General features: G+C 43.3%; 1 protein-coding gene across 10 annotated transcripts in view; it reads left to right on the top strand.

Moving 5' to 3' along the window:
* COL15A1 (collagen type XV alpha 1 chain) overlaps window positions 1-16,649 on the top strand; it is a 299,045-nt gene that overhangs the window by 155,038 nt on the left and 127,358 nt on the right. For all 10 annotated transcript variants that reach the window (XM_054018685.1, XM_054018687.1, XM_054018686.1 and 7 more), the window contains 3 exons: window positions 526-552; window positions 4,249-4,311; window positions 13,173-13,250. In XM_054018685.1, the coding sequence (XP_053874660.1) occupies window positions 526-552; window positions 4,249-4,311; window positions 13,173-13,250 (168 nt within the window). The remainder of the gene's footprint in view (window positions 1-525; window positions 553-4,248; window positions 4,312-13,172; window positions 13,251-16,649) is intronic.

The raw sequence follows: 16,649 nt of genomic DNA, 5'->3' as shown, positions 1-16,649 counted from the left end.
ATATTCATTTATCACACACAGGTGAAGGGCTGATTCTCTACTGCCATGCACCCTGTGTAGTCAAAGTGGGTGTTTAATCATACCACATCAAAATAGCAGTCTTCTGCACGTCAGTGGTTCTACAAGGTGCCTGGCCATGGCAATTCCGGACCAAAGGGTGTAAAACACAACTGCTGAGGTGTCAACCAAGCTCCTCAAGGATGGCACTTGCATTTTGAGAAATGTTGGATGGACAGGTTGTGTAGCTCCCAAGAAGCATGGTTTATGTATCCCCTGTAAGCTGCAGCTTATGGATAAACAGAGTGTTTTATACTTCACTCTCTCCTTGATCACAAATACATGCCCCCAATTAAATACGTATACAAAATAGTGCACCTGGTAACACAATACAGATCCCAATTCTGTTTTGATATTTTGTCACAGCATGAAATGCTGGCCATTAAGATGCAGTTACTTGTTTTTATCCCTCTTCTTCTACTTTATACATGTTCTATGTACCTTTCTAAAATGGGTGTTTTCTTTTAGGGCATTCCTGGTAAAGATGGATTGCCAGTAAGTACCTTTTTCATGCATATTTTAGTTCGTTAAAGAGAAAGAAACCTAGCATGTCTTTGCCAGACTGACACTCAGCTAAGTTTGAGCTTAAGCTATACAATGCTGTTTTGCAACCCTGTTCTCAATAGGCAGTTTGGTATCTGAACTGCTGCACTATGTTATAATGAAAAGCAAGAAGACTGTAATGTTTCAAAGGTGCATCACAAGCATTTGGGACCCCAAGATGACCATCCTTGACTGATCACAGGTCTGTTTCACATTGATTGATTTCAGAAGTCCTGGAGTCTTTCTTCTGTTTTGTGAATACTGTTTAAGGTTGGCAAATAGCTTGAACTAACTCCTTCACCATGACTTATGGCTGTCAAGCTGTGTTTGTAACCATTATGTAAACAAAGGGATGCATTGCAGCCTTCAGTTTCCCAGCTGCTTTTCCCTCCAGTCCCTTTCTTCTAGGCCTTAATAGGGCGTCGGCCTATAGGATCTTGTGTAGCTAGTGATGAAGGACTCACTTGCTGATTCACGCTGGCTGCCAGACGAGGTGGGCACTTCGTGCTCCAACCCAGGTTTATGCAAGAGCTCTCTCAAGGGAGAAGGAACTAGAAGGAAGACGAGGGGAGCCCTGCACAGACCAGCCCTTTGAGAAGCCAAGTTCTGGCAGGAAGTTTTGTTTGATGCTATTTAAGTTAGTATAAAGGAAACCCCAAGAAGAGGATATACTTGGACCCTTTTCAGTGTATGTACTGTGTTAAGAGCAAGGTGAGAACAACATGTGATTACACGCCCTAAACTACAGCACTCACTCAATTCCCAGCTGCTTCCCCATCTTCTACTCCTAACCTCAGCTGGTACAATCCTTCCTCCACAGCTCCCATCTGCCTTCCCCACCCCCATTCCTCTGTGTCCTCAATTCTATCACATTAACTGACCCACACCACCTACCTCGCTCCCTGGCTTCATCCTGCCCACAGCTACCACCTACCCCTGATCACCACTTCTCCTTGGCCCATTTCCCATCTCCTCAATTGCCCTTTTGTTCCTCCCTCCCCTGACTCAAACCTGCCTCCCAGCTCCTGAAACCCACCCAACCCACTTCCACATTACATTGTCCCAGTGCATTTTTCATCCGCCGTTGTTTGGTGTGATCTTCTTCCATGCTCAGGTGTTCCCCAATGGCTTCTCACCTGTGTCATTCTGTCAACCTTCCTCCATGCTCCCAGGTCTCTGGCTTCTCTTCTAGCTGCCTCATTCCATCCACTCTCCCAGAGTCAAGTGTCCCCCCACTCTCTTCTCAGCTGCTATGACCCATGTGCCCTCTGCAATGCTCTAGTGTGACACATCTTCCAGCTACACTACCTATTTTGGTGATTTCCATTTTCCCACTCCCCACCCTGTTGCTATATTTTCCGTCCTCCCTCCCTCTCACAAGCAGGGCCGGCTTTAGGCCAATTCCCCTGAATCGGGCCCCGTGCCTAAGAGGGCCCCGCGCCCAGTGGCAGGGCCGCCGGGGTGGGGGCAAGTGGCCGAGAATCCCTTCCCTGACTAGAGGCTCCTTTTTAATTTTTACTCACCCGGCAGCGCTCCAGGTCTTCGGCGGCACTTCAGCGGCGGGTCCTTCACTCGCTCTGGGTCTTCAGCAGCACTTCGGCAGCAGGTCCTTCAGTGCCACCAAAGACCCGGAGCGAGTGAAGGACAAACCGCCGAAGACTACGAGTGCCGCTTGGTGAGAACAAGCCCCACATGTTTTTTTACGTGTTTTTTTTTTTTTTTTCCAGTCATCCCTGCCGGGGCCCCGTCAAAACTGTTCGAATCGGGCCCCGCACTTCCTAAAGCCGGCTCTGCTCACAAGGAAGCATCTGGGTGGGGATATCATCTACCTCATGCACCCCTTTCCCCTTCCAGAAATCTCCTACAGAAATGCTAAAAACTTTGTCTGTTCCTGCCCTCTGTATACACTCCTCAGGGCAGGGTCACATTTTTATAATAGTCAATACAAATAATCCAGTGGTGAGGGGGTTAATTATTCAGCCCAACAGGCAAACAAATGCTTCATCTAGCTGCAAATCTTTGTTCATACTCCACGCTCAAAGAAATCTAGTTATTATTGCACAAGGTCAATTCATATTTAGGAGAAATTATTTATCATTAGAAAAGCTGTACCAGCCAAAGAAGCTGACCTTTTTAGCTTTGCACTATTCTTTCTTGCTCTTTGCATTTTAATTTTAAGCAGAACACATTTTTTTAAACAAAAGCCATGACAAAATGTTCTGTGGAAAATGCTTCAATTATATAAAGTAATTTGGAATTTTATTTCTGCGGGAGCAACACTTTAAATTAACCTCTGCATGTTTGGATATCTTTTTCTTTTACAATTCTCTGTGGTATAAAGAATCATATTTCCTCCCTTAGCAATCTTGTTGCAGCTTTACTTATGTTCGGAAACCATTTTGTCTGTGTGCAATTAGGCCCCTATCCTGCTAATACTTTCACACACGCTCAACTATGCTACTGTGAGCAATCCCATTGCAAATAGTACATTAATTTCAGTAGTGCAGGAAAGCACATGTGCAAGTGTTAGCAGGGTTGGGGCCTTAATGCGTAAAAAGCATTTTGCCATAACCAATTAATCAGCAGAGAAATCAATATTAACCACCAAAGAAAAAAATGAAATCCTGTGGGTACATTTGAGTCTTACTGCATCTAGTTCATGGATCTTTACAGTTAGTGCAGTGCTATCATGGTTAGATTCTGACAGTGGATACGATTAACACACACCATTGTCCATATTTCCTTGGAGAAAAAGTTCACAAATGAACATAAATCTGAGCTTCATTTTCCTCTGGATTTCGTTCCAGAATCTTAGGTTAGCTGGCTAATTCATTGCCCTTGATAGCCTTATCCTGCATCACTTAAAATCAATGGGAACTTTGTTATAGACTTCAATGAGCAAAGGCTCAAGCCTTATATAGAACACAGCATATGCATATTGTATTGGGGGGAAATACACCATGGGATAAGCGGGTTATTTGGGGTTTGGGAGTTGAGATTTATTAGAACCCTGAGGGTTAAAAGGAAACTTGAGGCCTAATATTGCAAGATAATTTCTGTGAGACGCTTAGCGCCCCATTGACCTCAATGGGAATTGAGGGTGCTCAGCATCTTGCAGGATGGGGCTCTAATGATTCCAGTAGGAGATGAGTGGAGTCAGCACCTCATGTTGAGGCATGCTGCATGATGTGTGGCACCTCGATTAGCAGCTTACAGCAGTATATTACGTAAGTATTTCCACAGGAAAATATCCGACTGTCCTCTTCGCTACTGCCCATTACCTTGGTGTGAAATTGAAACTGGTGACCTTCCAATGCACATTTTGGAAATGAATAATTTGGGTCAGGTGAAGACAAAATGTCAGCCTGGAATCTGCCTACTATTATCACATTGAGGAAATGCAAAACAAATAGAGAGCTATTCCAAGAGTTCAGGTAATCCTCTACTGTCTTACAAAAGGTCTGCTAATATATTAATCAGTCACAGATACCTGGGAAAAATCAGGTGAGAACTTTGCACACTTTAGCTTCCTTACAAATAGACCTATAGCAACTTTCCTATGGGCACTTTTTGGTTTTCTAAATATCCATCATTTATAGGAATTATATTTTAATGGAAAGAAAATATTGAATAAAAATATCTTTTTAGGGTGAAAGAGGTCTTCAGGGATTGCCAGGGTTGAAGGGAGAGGATGGCCTTAAAGGAGAAAAGGTACGTGTCCTATCAGTGTCTCAGAACCAATTGGGTTAGCTACCATTCATCTTTTGCTTTGTATTAATTTGGTATGTTCTGAAAGGAAATAAAATACAGAAAGCATAAGAAGAATTTATGTACCCTTCTCCCCCACCACGCATCTATTCAAAGACCAGTCACAATAAAGCCCTAAGGATTTTGCCAGAAGATGTATAAATATAGCTTATATAAACAGTTAAGCTTTCACAGGAATATTTTAGAGTTGGAGAAGATAAATGTGTAACTCTTAATAAAAGAAATGAGACTCCGTTGGAAAAATTGCACTATTATGTGTGCAAGGCCCTTCCTTTTCAGTTTTTAGTGATTTCTACCAAAAAAAATCCTGTTTTGTTACTATTTTCACCTGAATTTTGGAATACTCAAGTACATGAAAATACTGATTATATTAAGAAAATTCAGTGCATTACATTAGGCAGAAATGTTTATGTTCATACTTTAGTCCAAGTGTAAATATGAGGTTGTCAAATAAGTTAATGTAGTAGAAGATATACACACACACGTATGTATTTGTACTGTTAATATACAATTCATGAAGCAAACCATGGCATTAAACTGCTTTTACTTTCAATACTCTTACTTTTTTCTGTTGCTTTTTCTCTCTTTCCTCCGATCCTCCAATATTAACCCCAATATTTACCCAGAAGTTAATATTTTGTGCCGATTTTCACCCACTTAAAATTTTTCATAATAAACACCAATACATTTCTGAGAAATATTAAACAGAAAATGAAGGGCCTTGTATGTGTGACTGTGACTATGCTCTGCCAGATAAACTATGTAGGAGATTAGAGTACAGTCCTATTTTAGCCTTGCAGAGTAGCCAAAATCAGTGTTCACATTTTGAGGTGACTACTCCTGTCTCTGCTGAGCTGAGGGTAGCTAGTGCAGGTGAATTAATTGCTGCATTCCGCTTGAAAAATTCAGCCAGCAATTTAGACAAGTGGACAGATGAATCATTTAATGTTAACTGGTCAGTGTTTCATTAGCAAAGTGTGAAGCTGAATGCAGGTTAAGTTGAACAAGTGGAACTTTATTAAACCCTGTGCATTGCTCTGTCCACATGGCTGTGTTACTTCCAATCTAACTCCCCACTTTCCCTGTTTTCCTGGTGTCCTTCAATAGGGTGACCAGGTGTCCGGTTTGGACCGGAACATCCAGTCAAAAAGGGACCCTGGGGGCTCTGGTCAGCATTGCCGACCGGGCCGTTAAAAATCCGGTCAGCGGTGCTGCGGAGCTAAGGCAGGCTAGTTCCTATCTGTCCTGGTACCGCGCTGCGCCGCGGAAGCAGCCAGCAGGTCCGGCTCCTAGGCAGGGGGGCCATGGGACACTGCGCACTGCCCCTGCCCCGAGCATTGGCTCTGCACTCCCATTGGCCAGGAACTGTGTCCAACGGGAGCTGCGGAGGCAGTGCCTGCAGGCAAGAGCAGCTCGCATAGCTGCGCCTCCGCCTAGGAGCTGGACCTGCTGGCCGCTTCCAGGGTGCAGTGCTGAGTCAGGGCAGGCAGGAAGTCTGCCTTTGCCCCCCCGCCCCAATCTCTGATGTGAAATACATTCAGACTCAACTCAAGTGGAGTCCAGAGCACTTAGAAAGATGAAATTCACCTCTGACAATGCAGAGCAGGGTGTAGGGCTCCTGGTACTCCCTCCTGACTCCTCTGGCCGTTTTTCCAGTCTGTGAGCTAGAATTGCAGCCCTCCGGGTCAGGGATGCAGGAGCCACTGGATCTGTGTGAATGCAGATCTCTTAGCCTACTCCCAGACCACTTACGCCTGCTGGAGCAGAGACCTTTTCTGCTTCAGGCTTTTGTTTCCCCCTGTTATTGCTGGAAGCTGACAAAATACCTACAGGCAAATTATCACTTGGCGGTTAACTCTAACTCTGTTGGCAAAAGCCATTACTGACAAATACTTTAACACTCCCATGTGCTGAATCTGCTGCTGAGCAATCACAGGTCAGCAGAAGGCAATGGGATGAATCTGCTGAATGGCAAATCTGCAGCTCTTCTTTCTCTCCTACTCTGGCTGGGCAGAGGCTAGCAGCAGAAAGGGCAGGTCTCCAGACTGTTGGGAGGATGGCTGGGGAGGAGCTGGTAGCCGGGTGTCCTGCAGAAGTGTGGTATTTGGAGGCTCTGGGTGAAATACTCTTTGGGTCCCACTAGGTGCTAGAGCCAACAGGGTCTTGCAGCTGATGCACCTTCAGCACATGCCCCTGAGTCATGGTGCACCTACCATGCTAAGAAGCACTGAACCAGAACAAAGGTGGATGACCTCAGTGGCCCCACAAGGTGGTGATGATTCATCGCTCCCTCCTCACCCCCGCCTGTTGCACAAAGCCCAAATAAATGGTCTTTGAGCAAGGATGTACATGGAATTAGGGGTGAACAGAATTCCCCTCGCAACCTCCAACAACAACTCTGCAGTCCCTGTGCAACCCCATATCAGTTTCTGGGCTGGAATAGTGGCCATGACCCTGACCCATCTCCTGTGCAGTGATTTGTGACTATTGGATTCATGTAATTCTGGACACAATGGGCCATCCCTATTGGCTGAAGCAGAACTAGCGCAGGGCCCAGCTGCACCACATGCAAAGATCCCTGCATGGCCACTCTGCAGGAGCTCTTGTGGTTCTTCTGCGCTGGGGAACTTCTGTAGCCCCTCTGCTGATGGGTGAATTTCACCTGTTTATGACGGTCGTTTACATTCTGTATCAGAAAATTTCAAGTCTGTATATCCTTCTCAGCTTGGAAAGCTGATTCATGAGTTTCCAGCAAACTAGCTTTAATCACACACATTCCATCTTCAGTTCTTTCCGTGATGCCCAATACAAATATTCAGATGTAGATATTCACCCTGAAGTCAGTCATCCTGTTTTTAGTTAGAATGATACAAATACAGTAGTAGATTGTTTTAAGATCAAACAACACACATGGCTGTTTACAGTCAGGGCTCGCTCCAGGCACCAGCCGACCAAGCACGTGCTTGGGGCGGCACCTTAGAAGGGCCTGCCAATGTTGGGGTGGCGTGGGGCACTCGAGGTTTTGTTGTTGTTGTTGTTGTTGTTCGGTGGGGCAGCGCTCGAGGGGTTTTTGTGGGGTTTTTTTGTTTCGGCTGGGCAGCGTGGGGGGTGTTTCGGCAGCGCGGCACTGGGGGGGGTGCGGGAGTTTGGGCGTCCCAGCTCGGCGCTCGGGCTTTGGGTGGCCCAGCACGGCATTCGGGGGGAGGAGTGGGGGTTTCGGCGGCATGGCACGGCGCTCGGGGGGGCGGGGGTTTGGGCGGCCCGGTGCTGCGGGGGTTTGGGCGGCCCAGCACGGCGCTCAGGGTGGGGTTTGGGTGGCGTGGCGCAGCGCTGGCGGGGGGTGTTATGGCGGGGCGGCGCTCTTCTTTTTTGCCTGGGGCGGCAAAAGAGTTAGAGCCGGCCCTGTTTACAGTATGCGCAAAGTGAGAGTAATGCGCAACTAAAAGCAAACAAATCCAGCACTGCAACTGCATTAGTTGGGACTGCTGCTGAATAGCCCTTGTGGCTTTTGGCCATAAGAGCAGAACAGGAGAGGTAGTGGTCTGAAAGAAAAGGACACTTCATCTATTCCTGACTAATGCTACAGCCTGAGTTAAAATACTTTTCTGCCTTTGTTTCCCATCCATTGCATAGGGATAACACTTACACACAATACCTCACACAAGTGTTAGCTGATGTTCATAAGGCAGTGTTTTACAAGTGCTAAAGATACTCAGAACATGCTGAAAAGCATCCAGGAGCCCTAAGACCCTTTTCTGGAGAATTGCTCCTTGAAAAAAAATATTTTTTTTTAAATGTTGGCAGCTATGTACAGCCTCCAGCATACGCAGTTAGTCACCTTGCCTGCAGCAAAAGGCTGGAAGAATAGAAGGAGATTGTTCCCACTCCTTTTTATATACGAGTCAGTTTTAAGTTTAAAAGTTGCTCCAGAAAACCATCTCACTAACCCTTCCCTGTCCAAATTGATATGATTAACAGATTCCTTTCCACGGTATGTTTACGGGATAGGAATGACCTAAATATTGTTTTCCTGGTTTACACAAAATTTACTAAGACTATCTGTAGCCTAGGAAGGTGGTCAGCATCTCTTAGCTTCTGAGTATGCTTTTAAGGGTGAGTACATGCTACAGGATCTATCAGCAAGTCTCTGGCTGCAATTATTGCAGAATGGGAAACCAGGAATTGCTGCATCTTAGAGCGGGTTGGAGAACTGACTGCCCTGCTGGTGGGTTATCAATTGATGTTTTGTAGCCTTTGGGCAGTGCATAGATAAAGCTGTGAGAGGCACTTCAGAAATGCTTACAAATAGTAGGCTCCTATATATAACTATGATCCAGATTTGAGAATTTGTGGGGGAGGGAAGTTGCCCACCCCTAATTGTTGCAACAGGGTAAAAACTGCACAAAACCAAATACAAAAATTGGCTAGTGCTAATGCTGTAACCTCTGTTTAAAAAGAGCATACAACATCAGAGCAAATAAACAGGAGCTGTAAGAGTGTGTGGCTGTAAACAATGAGAATAGCTCAAAACTAATTAAATACTGGCACTATGGATATGAATATGGTAAAAAGAAATGAAAGGTATATGGGAAAGAAGATTTGAAGAGTATCCCTATAGAAATCTCTTGGCAAAACTGTGTAGAGCAAAGAAACAAATGAATACATGCATTTAGTGACTGGTCAAAAACAACCAACTTTTTTGCTTTGTTGTGACTGTGATGCAGTTGAAATTCTCTGATTCCTAACATATGATTCTCCTAATTAATAAAAACATAGCTAAGTTCACAATAGAAATAGGAGCAGAAGGAGATGCAATTCCAGATGATAATTCAGAATAATTAAAGAAAAGAACAGAACATGAGGGCTTGGCTGTTTTGGATTATGGGGCATCCAGCTGCTGCGTCAGCTTCTTGAAGAAAATTGCTGACAGTAGGAGCATTTTTCCTACTTCTGCTGCAGAATATGGAGGCAGATCACATCCTGCCGCCCCACAGAGTCACAATGGGTGGGCAGTGGCCCATATTATATAGCCACCCCCCAAAAAATCTCAGAGAAGTGGATGCATACACTCACTAGTTCACAAAAGGCAGTGTGGCCTAGTAGACAGAGCACTGGATTTTGGGACTAAGATGACCTGGGTATCTATTCCCAGGTTGGCTGCTGGTCATCCTTGGAAAGTTACTTTTCCCACTCTGAGCCTACATTTTCCAATCTGTCAAATGGGGGGATAATGATACTAACTTTCTTTGTAAAGCACTTTGAGATCTACTGATGAAAAGGCTGGATAAGAGCTAGGTTTTATTCAGGGCCATCCTTAGGCATACGCAGCATATGCAGCTGCATAGGGCCCCCGAAAATTTGGGGCACCCCTGGGTCTTAGTGTCCAACCTTCTGCCTCTTCCTATCCCTGTTCTGACCCTTCCTACAGACTCCTACAGCTAGCTGCTGCAGCCCAGTGAGTCTTCCTCTCCAGGAGGATCTAGTCACTTAAAAGTGAAAAAGCCTTCCAGCCCTATTAGCACAACATTGAAACTGTATCAAACTGTCTGTACTGGGCTATCTTGATTATCACTTCAAAAGTTTTTTTTCTCTTACTTAATTGGCCTCTCAGAGTTGGTAAGACAACTCCCACCTGTTCATGCTCTCTGTATGTGTGTATATATTTCTCCTCAACATATGTTTCACTCTATATGCATCCGAAGAAGTGGGTTGTAGCCCACGAAAGCTTATGCTCTAATAAATTTGTTAGTCTCTAAGGTGCCACAAGTACTCCTGGTTTTTTTGAGGATACAGACTAACAGGGCTGCTACCCTGAAACCTGTTAAAGAACCATTTAAGTGATAATGAAGCCATTTTAAAAGGCATTTGCCAACCCCCAGGTATATACTGTCAGTTTCTGAATTTACTGACAAAAGCAGTTGTGCATTACTGTAATATTTACTCAGAATGTGTTAGTCTACAGGACCTTAGTTTAAAATTTGCTTTAAAAATATTTCATTAGTGTATTGCTGAAGATTAGAAAATCACATCTCTAAAAAATCCTTGCATAGATTTTTAGATGCACAATCTGAGTATTCGTCTTTAGCCTTAAATGCTTGGATCTTCAGACACATAGTTTTTTAAATAAATCCTTCAAAAGACCACCCTTATCTAAAATACACATTTTAATTTTAATTACTATAGTACAAAAAACTTGCTTCCAAAGTCTTCCTGTCCTTTCTGTCCATTCTTTTGTCCCTTCACCCCCTGTTGAAGAGAGCCCTTAAAGGGACAACACCCCTTTCCTGCCAGATAGCTGGACAAACGAATTTCCCTTTCTTCTGACTATTTGATGAACTAGTTTTAAGAGAACCCTCTAGCAAAACCAGTACCTTAGTAAGATACAAAATCCTTTGTTATGCCTAAAATCTTTGGAAACATATGTTTTAAAGTTGGTGAAATTTCATAAATGTGTCTATTGTTATGGAGATCATCACACAAAATAAATTAATGTTCCCTTTTTCTAAAAGCAATGAACATTGTTATGAACACACTAAACCTCTGTGATTGATTAATTTAAAATAATACCTTTGTTTCAGTGCATTAAATATGTAGTAATCTGGAATGATTATTTTATGTAGGCTTAAGAGTACATTTAAAATATAAAATCAGCTTAGAAATACTGATTAAGAAAATGTAAAACAGAGAAGAGCTGCATCATGTATTCCATAATATTTAATGTTGTATTTAGCAAGACAGCTGACTTGCCCTTACTACAAAGTTTTTGCAAATAAGTCTCTGACAAACTTCAGGGTAAATCAAAAAACCCATGACTGACATTTTTTATTCCCAAGTTTAGTGCTTTTAATTAGGTACCTTCCACATGTCCAGTCTTCACCTTCTGGCATGCAATGGAAAACATGCTCCATTTTCTTTAGAAAGAAATTGCAGAAGAGTGGTTTTTTTCAAATGTCATTTGCTTCATTTGGGTTCAGGGATTTGGCTGGAAGGGTGTGATCAGGGAGGGGGAGGGAAGAGAGGAGTGAGACAGTGGGGAGAGGGCGGGGCCTGGGGCAGAAGCAGGGGTGGAGTATGGGCAGGGCCACAGGCAGAAAAGGTGGGCTAGGGAACTAGCCTTCCCAAGTGGCAGTTTCATCCACTGCCCATGACCGCATGTAAGAGTGGGTCAGCTCCTGCACACCCAGCACGCGCTGCAGTCTCCTTAGGCAGGGGCGTATTCACAGAGACGAATGCATTGATGCATTCTGTGTGAGGGAAAGGGTACGGGGCTCTCTGCAGGGAATTGTGACTCTCCGCCGCCGTGAGGCAGGCCAGGCGGCTCGGTATCCTTTGCTGCCTTGTCCCCTCCTCCTTCCCCCCGGGCTGCAAGACCAGGCTGCTGTCGAGCATAGGGGCAGCAGTTTAATAATACTTCGTAGGGCCCCATAAATCCTAAGGATGGCCCTGATTTTATTATTATTAGACATTGGAGATGGACCTCCCAGGAGCTGAGAAAGAGGGAGACAGATTTCAGCTTCCCTTACACATACACACACGTCAGCAATAACAAGTAGATAGCAAGGCCAAACTCGTATGGAAACCTCAATCCATGCACTTGAGCTTTTAGGGACCATAGGCTGGGGTTCATGAATGCAACAAATTTCAAAGCCAATCACAGTTTGAGTGAATTTGAGGTTCAAAGTGAATATTTCATATTCCTCCATCTACCTCAGCATTTTCAATGCGCTAGTCTATGTAGTACATAGACACCAGTGCAAGGCAAGTGTTTCTTACCTGCAGTCACAAACAAGGGGTGTATAAGACTCCTACGGCTGACATAAATGGAGAGCTAATATTTGGCCTAAAAACTGTACCTCAAGTATTGTTAACATTTAAATTGATCGCTTGAATCTGGACTGTGTAACATTCAGTTATTATAACATAGTGTTTTTCAAACACTGATAAAGATACATTCTTCTCCCCAAAGAGTTCATAATCCAAGGGCCAAATCCTGCTCGCTTCGTGAAATACAAAGTGGAGAAGCAGGGAAAGATAAATTATGAAAGGCTTTCAATTTGTAGTAGAAGCTGTGAAGAAGCAGGAGCCAGTGGAGGGATGGAGGTTCTGGTATGATAACAGGCCAGGAAGAGGATCTTAGCAGCTGTACTTTGAATGGACCTGAAGGAAGGGTGAGGTGGGTGTTAGCAAGGCCAGAGTAGAGCAGGTTATAGTAGTTAGGAGGGGAAATGGTAAGGGCCTGAACAGGAGTTTTAGCTGTGTGGGCAGAGGGAAAAAGTACATTAGATAAATCACAAGACTGTAATTTTGGAAGTGTGTGGAGGAGAGTGGTAATCTTGAGAAGGGTGGTATCTCCCTGTTTTGCATATGATTTGCATAAAGAATAAAATTTATGCCAAAATATACTTCTGATAAAGAATTAAACCCCGTTGCACAATTGGCACTGCTAGTACAATTGTAAATTTGTTTGAGAAGCTAGAGATGGAAAAGACCTTTCACGACATCCTCTGTCTGCCAATGCAGGGTTATTTCCTAGAGTACATTGCCAAGTGCTTTTTTCAGTCTTAGTAGTTTTACTTTACCGTAATGACCATTTCTCTAGGGAGTTTATTTCACAAATGAATAAACCTCACATCCCTTTCTAGCATTTAAACAATTGTCTTGTGTTCATTTTTGATTCTATAAACTTGCAAAATACAGTTAGGTCTAAGGAAGCTAGCTATGGCAAACCAAGCTAACCCAGTGTCATGAAACATGCTAAAATGTGGTCTGAAATATTCACTGCTTCATATTTGTGCTTCTTCCAGGGTGAGCCTGGTGTGGGACTCCCAGGACCACGAGGACTTCCAGGCCCTCCCGGTCCATCCGCTCCATTCAGAGGACTTGTGAGTTTCTGAGGCTGTCTGAGATTTAGCTCTGCTTGTCTTGTCCTTTAGCACAGAGTGAGGTAAAACTTAACAAGGAGGTGCAGTCTGGGGAAATAACCTTGTAGCCAATGTGTATAAATGGTCAAAAAGCAAATACACATTTATACATAACTGACTTAGGCCTGTATCCCAATCAGCACATACCCATTGCATGTCTAAGTTGGAAGTGGGCAAATGTGTGCACATTCTTTTGCAAAAGCATTTCTAAAGATGTGAGCCATGATACTTAGAAGAAAATATAAGTGAGATGTTCTCAAAAGATACCTGTATTAGACATTTTAAAATTTGAATTACTCATTTCCTTCCATGCCCTAACACAGGGATGTTTTGACAACCATTTGTACTTGCTGTTAAATAGAAACGCATATGTTCTTATGATGGTGAAGTTCTCTTTTCAATACTCAGGAACGAGGAAGTGCAAAAGAGTGATCCAGACTGGACTCTCATCTGCACACATGCCTCTCCTATTGGTCTCACAGAGAGTCATGCACATGCTGCCAAAGAGAGAATTAGGCCCAAGGTTTTGATTGCACTGGCAGTAACTGGTTTCACCCAGAGATAAATCCAGTTGTGGTTTCCATTGAAGTCAATGGTAGTTCTGTGTTTACAAGATACCATGTATGTTAAGATAAAACTGGGCCCATTGTGTATTAAATGTTGTATTTAACAATATCATTTGTAAAATATGTCATAAGAACTTTAACTTTTGGATTGCCTGGCCCAGACCCTGGCTGTGGCTAAGGAACACACAGTGCAACTCAGGAAGTGGTCACAAAAGTGACACCAAGCCATTGTTGTGCTCACTTGATCTTGGGCCTACTGCAAACCGACTCATTTCTCTGGCATGAGACAGAGCAGCTCAAGAGTTACTCTAATGTACCCCAACTGATGACAACCCCAAGGAACTCATAATGCTGCTGGGGATCACTCGGGTATGGTGATGCCCTAGGCCACCCCTTTCCCCCCAGATTGGCCTCAGCAAACAGGATGCCCTCTCTGTGCTATGTAGGCTCTTCATCTCAAGAGGATTACCCTTGATCCTCATATTGCCTGCTACAATATTTTTCTGGCCATTTTATGCTGTGGGGCAGTGCAAAGAGGCTGGAGTGGATCCAGAATCTGAACCCCTGACTTCTGAGCATTTTAAATAGTAAGTTTGCCATTATATTAACATCAACATTTATATCTGAGACACAAGGTGGGTGAGGTAATATCTTTTATTGGACCAATAAAGCTTTTGAGCCTCACAGAGCTCTTCTTCAGGTCTGGGAAATGTACTCAGTGTCACAGCTAAATACAAGGTGGAACAGATTGTTTAGAATAAGTAAACACATATTTCAAGAGACCTTTCGAGATGAAATTGCCAGTTAATACCTCTTCAGTCATTAGGGGGAAAGGAAGAAGAAAAAAAGCTGGGGGGTAGAGTTAGTGGGTTATGGATTGTTGTAATAAGGCATAAATCCAGTGTGTCTGTCCAATCCACGATCTTTAGCATCTAGCAAAGTTATGAATTTAAGCTCCCAGGCTTGTCTTTTGAACATGTTGTGCAGGTTTCCTTTGAGGATGAGCACTGATAGGTCAGATATAGAGTAATCACTTTGTAAGAAGTCCAGTGGCACCTTAAAGACTAACAGATTTATTTGGGCATAAGCTTTTGTGGGTAAAAAACCCACTTCTTCGGATGCATGGAGTGAAAATTACAGATGCAGGCATAATTATACACTTTGGCCTTGACCCCCCCACTTCTACAAAGGTTCTAGCACCCTTGACTCCCAGCCTGTTCCACACACTGCTCTGCATATGGTTTCTGGGCAATTCTCTCTGCATTCAGTCTCTCTGGAAGTCCTGACTAGCCATGTGGCCTCTACATCCAGTTTCTTTGCAGCTCCTAACTAGCCATGTGGCCAGCTACTGCTTCCAATTCCAAACATTGTCTAGCCACTACCTTTCCTCTTACCTGGCATGGGGAAGGAGAAGTACAGTGGGGAGGGAGCTGATAAGATATGTAGTTCCCTGCTTTGCAGCTCCATTACACGTACGGTTTGTCTACTCATGCAGCGCTTAGCGGCGCAGCTGCAGCGTGACTGGTGAAGTCACTCTCTGCTGATGGGAGAGAGCTTTCCCGTCAGTATAATAAAACCACCTCCGCAAGCGGCTGAAGCTATGTCGGTGGGAGAAGCTCTCCCGCTGACATAGCGCTGTGCACACTGGCGCTTATGTCTGTGTAACTTATGTCGCTTAGGGGTGTAAATAAACCACCCCCCCGAGTGACATAAGTTATGCCAGCATAAGCTGTAGTGTAGACATAGCCATAGTCAAAAACTGACACAGCTATAGAACTCCAGAGTGAACGAGCAGTGAAAAAACAAGCTATGTAACTAACTTCAGTAGGATGAATAGACATTATTCCATAGTCCCTTAAGTGCCATAATGTTAAATGTAGTGGAAATTATTTACATGTGTGAAACTGATATTTCAATTGCTAATAACTCCTATTCATGTTTAATGTTTGTACAAGTAGCAAGAAAGCTTCAGCTTTTTCAGGTTTCTTATGCATCAAACACTCTCCGATAATTCAATAAATGGATGACTAGATTTCTTTTGAGCCACTCTAAAACTTCATCTTCATGAGACCACACATGGAAAATTTCTCTTGGGGAAAAAATAAGATTATTTCAGAAAGTTTTGATCTTTAAAAATATAGGAGTATGGAAATCTGAGAATAATCTTCAGTAGAGTTTTCAACGTCAATGGCCTGGAGGAAAGCTGAAAGAGTTTGGACTCCTGTATTTACCACCAAAAATGCACAAATTGGAAATAAGCAGCTTTTCACCAATCATAGCATGACTCAGTTTCCAAATGGATTGTTTTAATTAGTAGCAATGGAAATAATTTAATGTTTTTAATTTCTCTTTACAAGAATGCATCTGTAGATCCCCACAGTAGAATCTCCATCCTATGCCTTATGAATCACAGGCCCTTTGCAGGAAGTTAGTAGCTACTCACTATAGATGTATTTTGGGGGATACCCAAGTGTGACAGGTATATTTAGAAATTTAAAACTAAATGTAAATATTTATTCCATCTTATCTCCAATGATCTTACATAAGGGTGCAACTTCTGGGTATCCTTGTCAATGGAATAGAACAGTATTTGTAGGTGAATACAGAACGGCATAACTAATACATTTAACTGGTATGAAACTCCTCCAAAGCATCTGATTAAAATACTGTGGGTGCATTTAGATATACAAAATATCAATGAGAGCTTAAGAATATATTTTATTTCATAGGCAGCTTTCTGCTACTGAGATGCCAGCCATAATGAGATTAACAATGAAGCACAAATGGTATTGTT

The sequence above is a fragment of the Malaclemys terrapin genome, chromosome 2 (assembly GCF_027887155.1).
Source record: "Malaclemys terrapin pileata isolate rMalTer1 chromosome 2, rMalTer1.hap1, whole genome shotgun sequence".
Classification (NCBI taxonomy): domain Eukaryota; kingdom Metazoa; phylum Chordata; order Testudines; family Emydidae; genus Malaclemys; species Malaclemys terrapin.
Note: the sequence above shows the minus strand (reverse complement) of the source record. Positions and strands in the feature narration are given on the sequence as shown.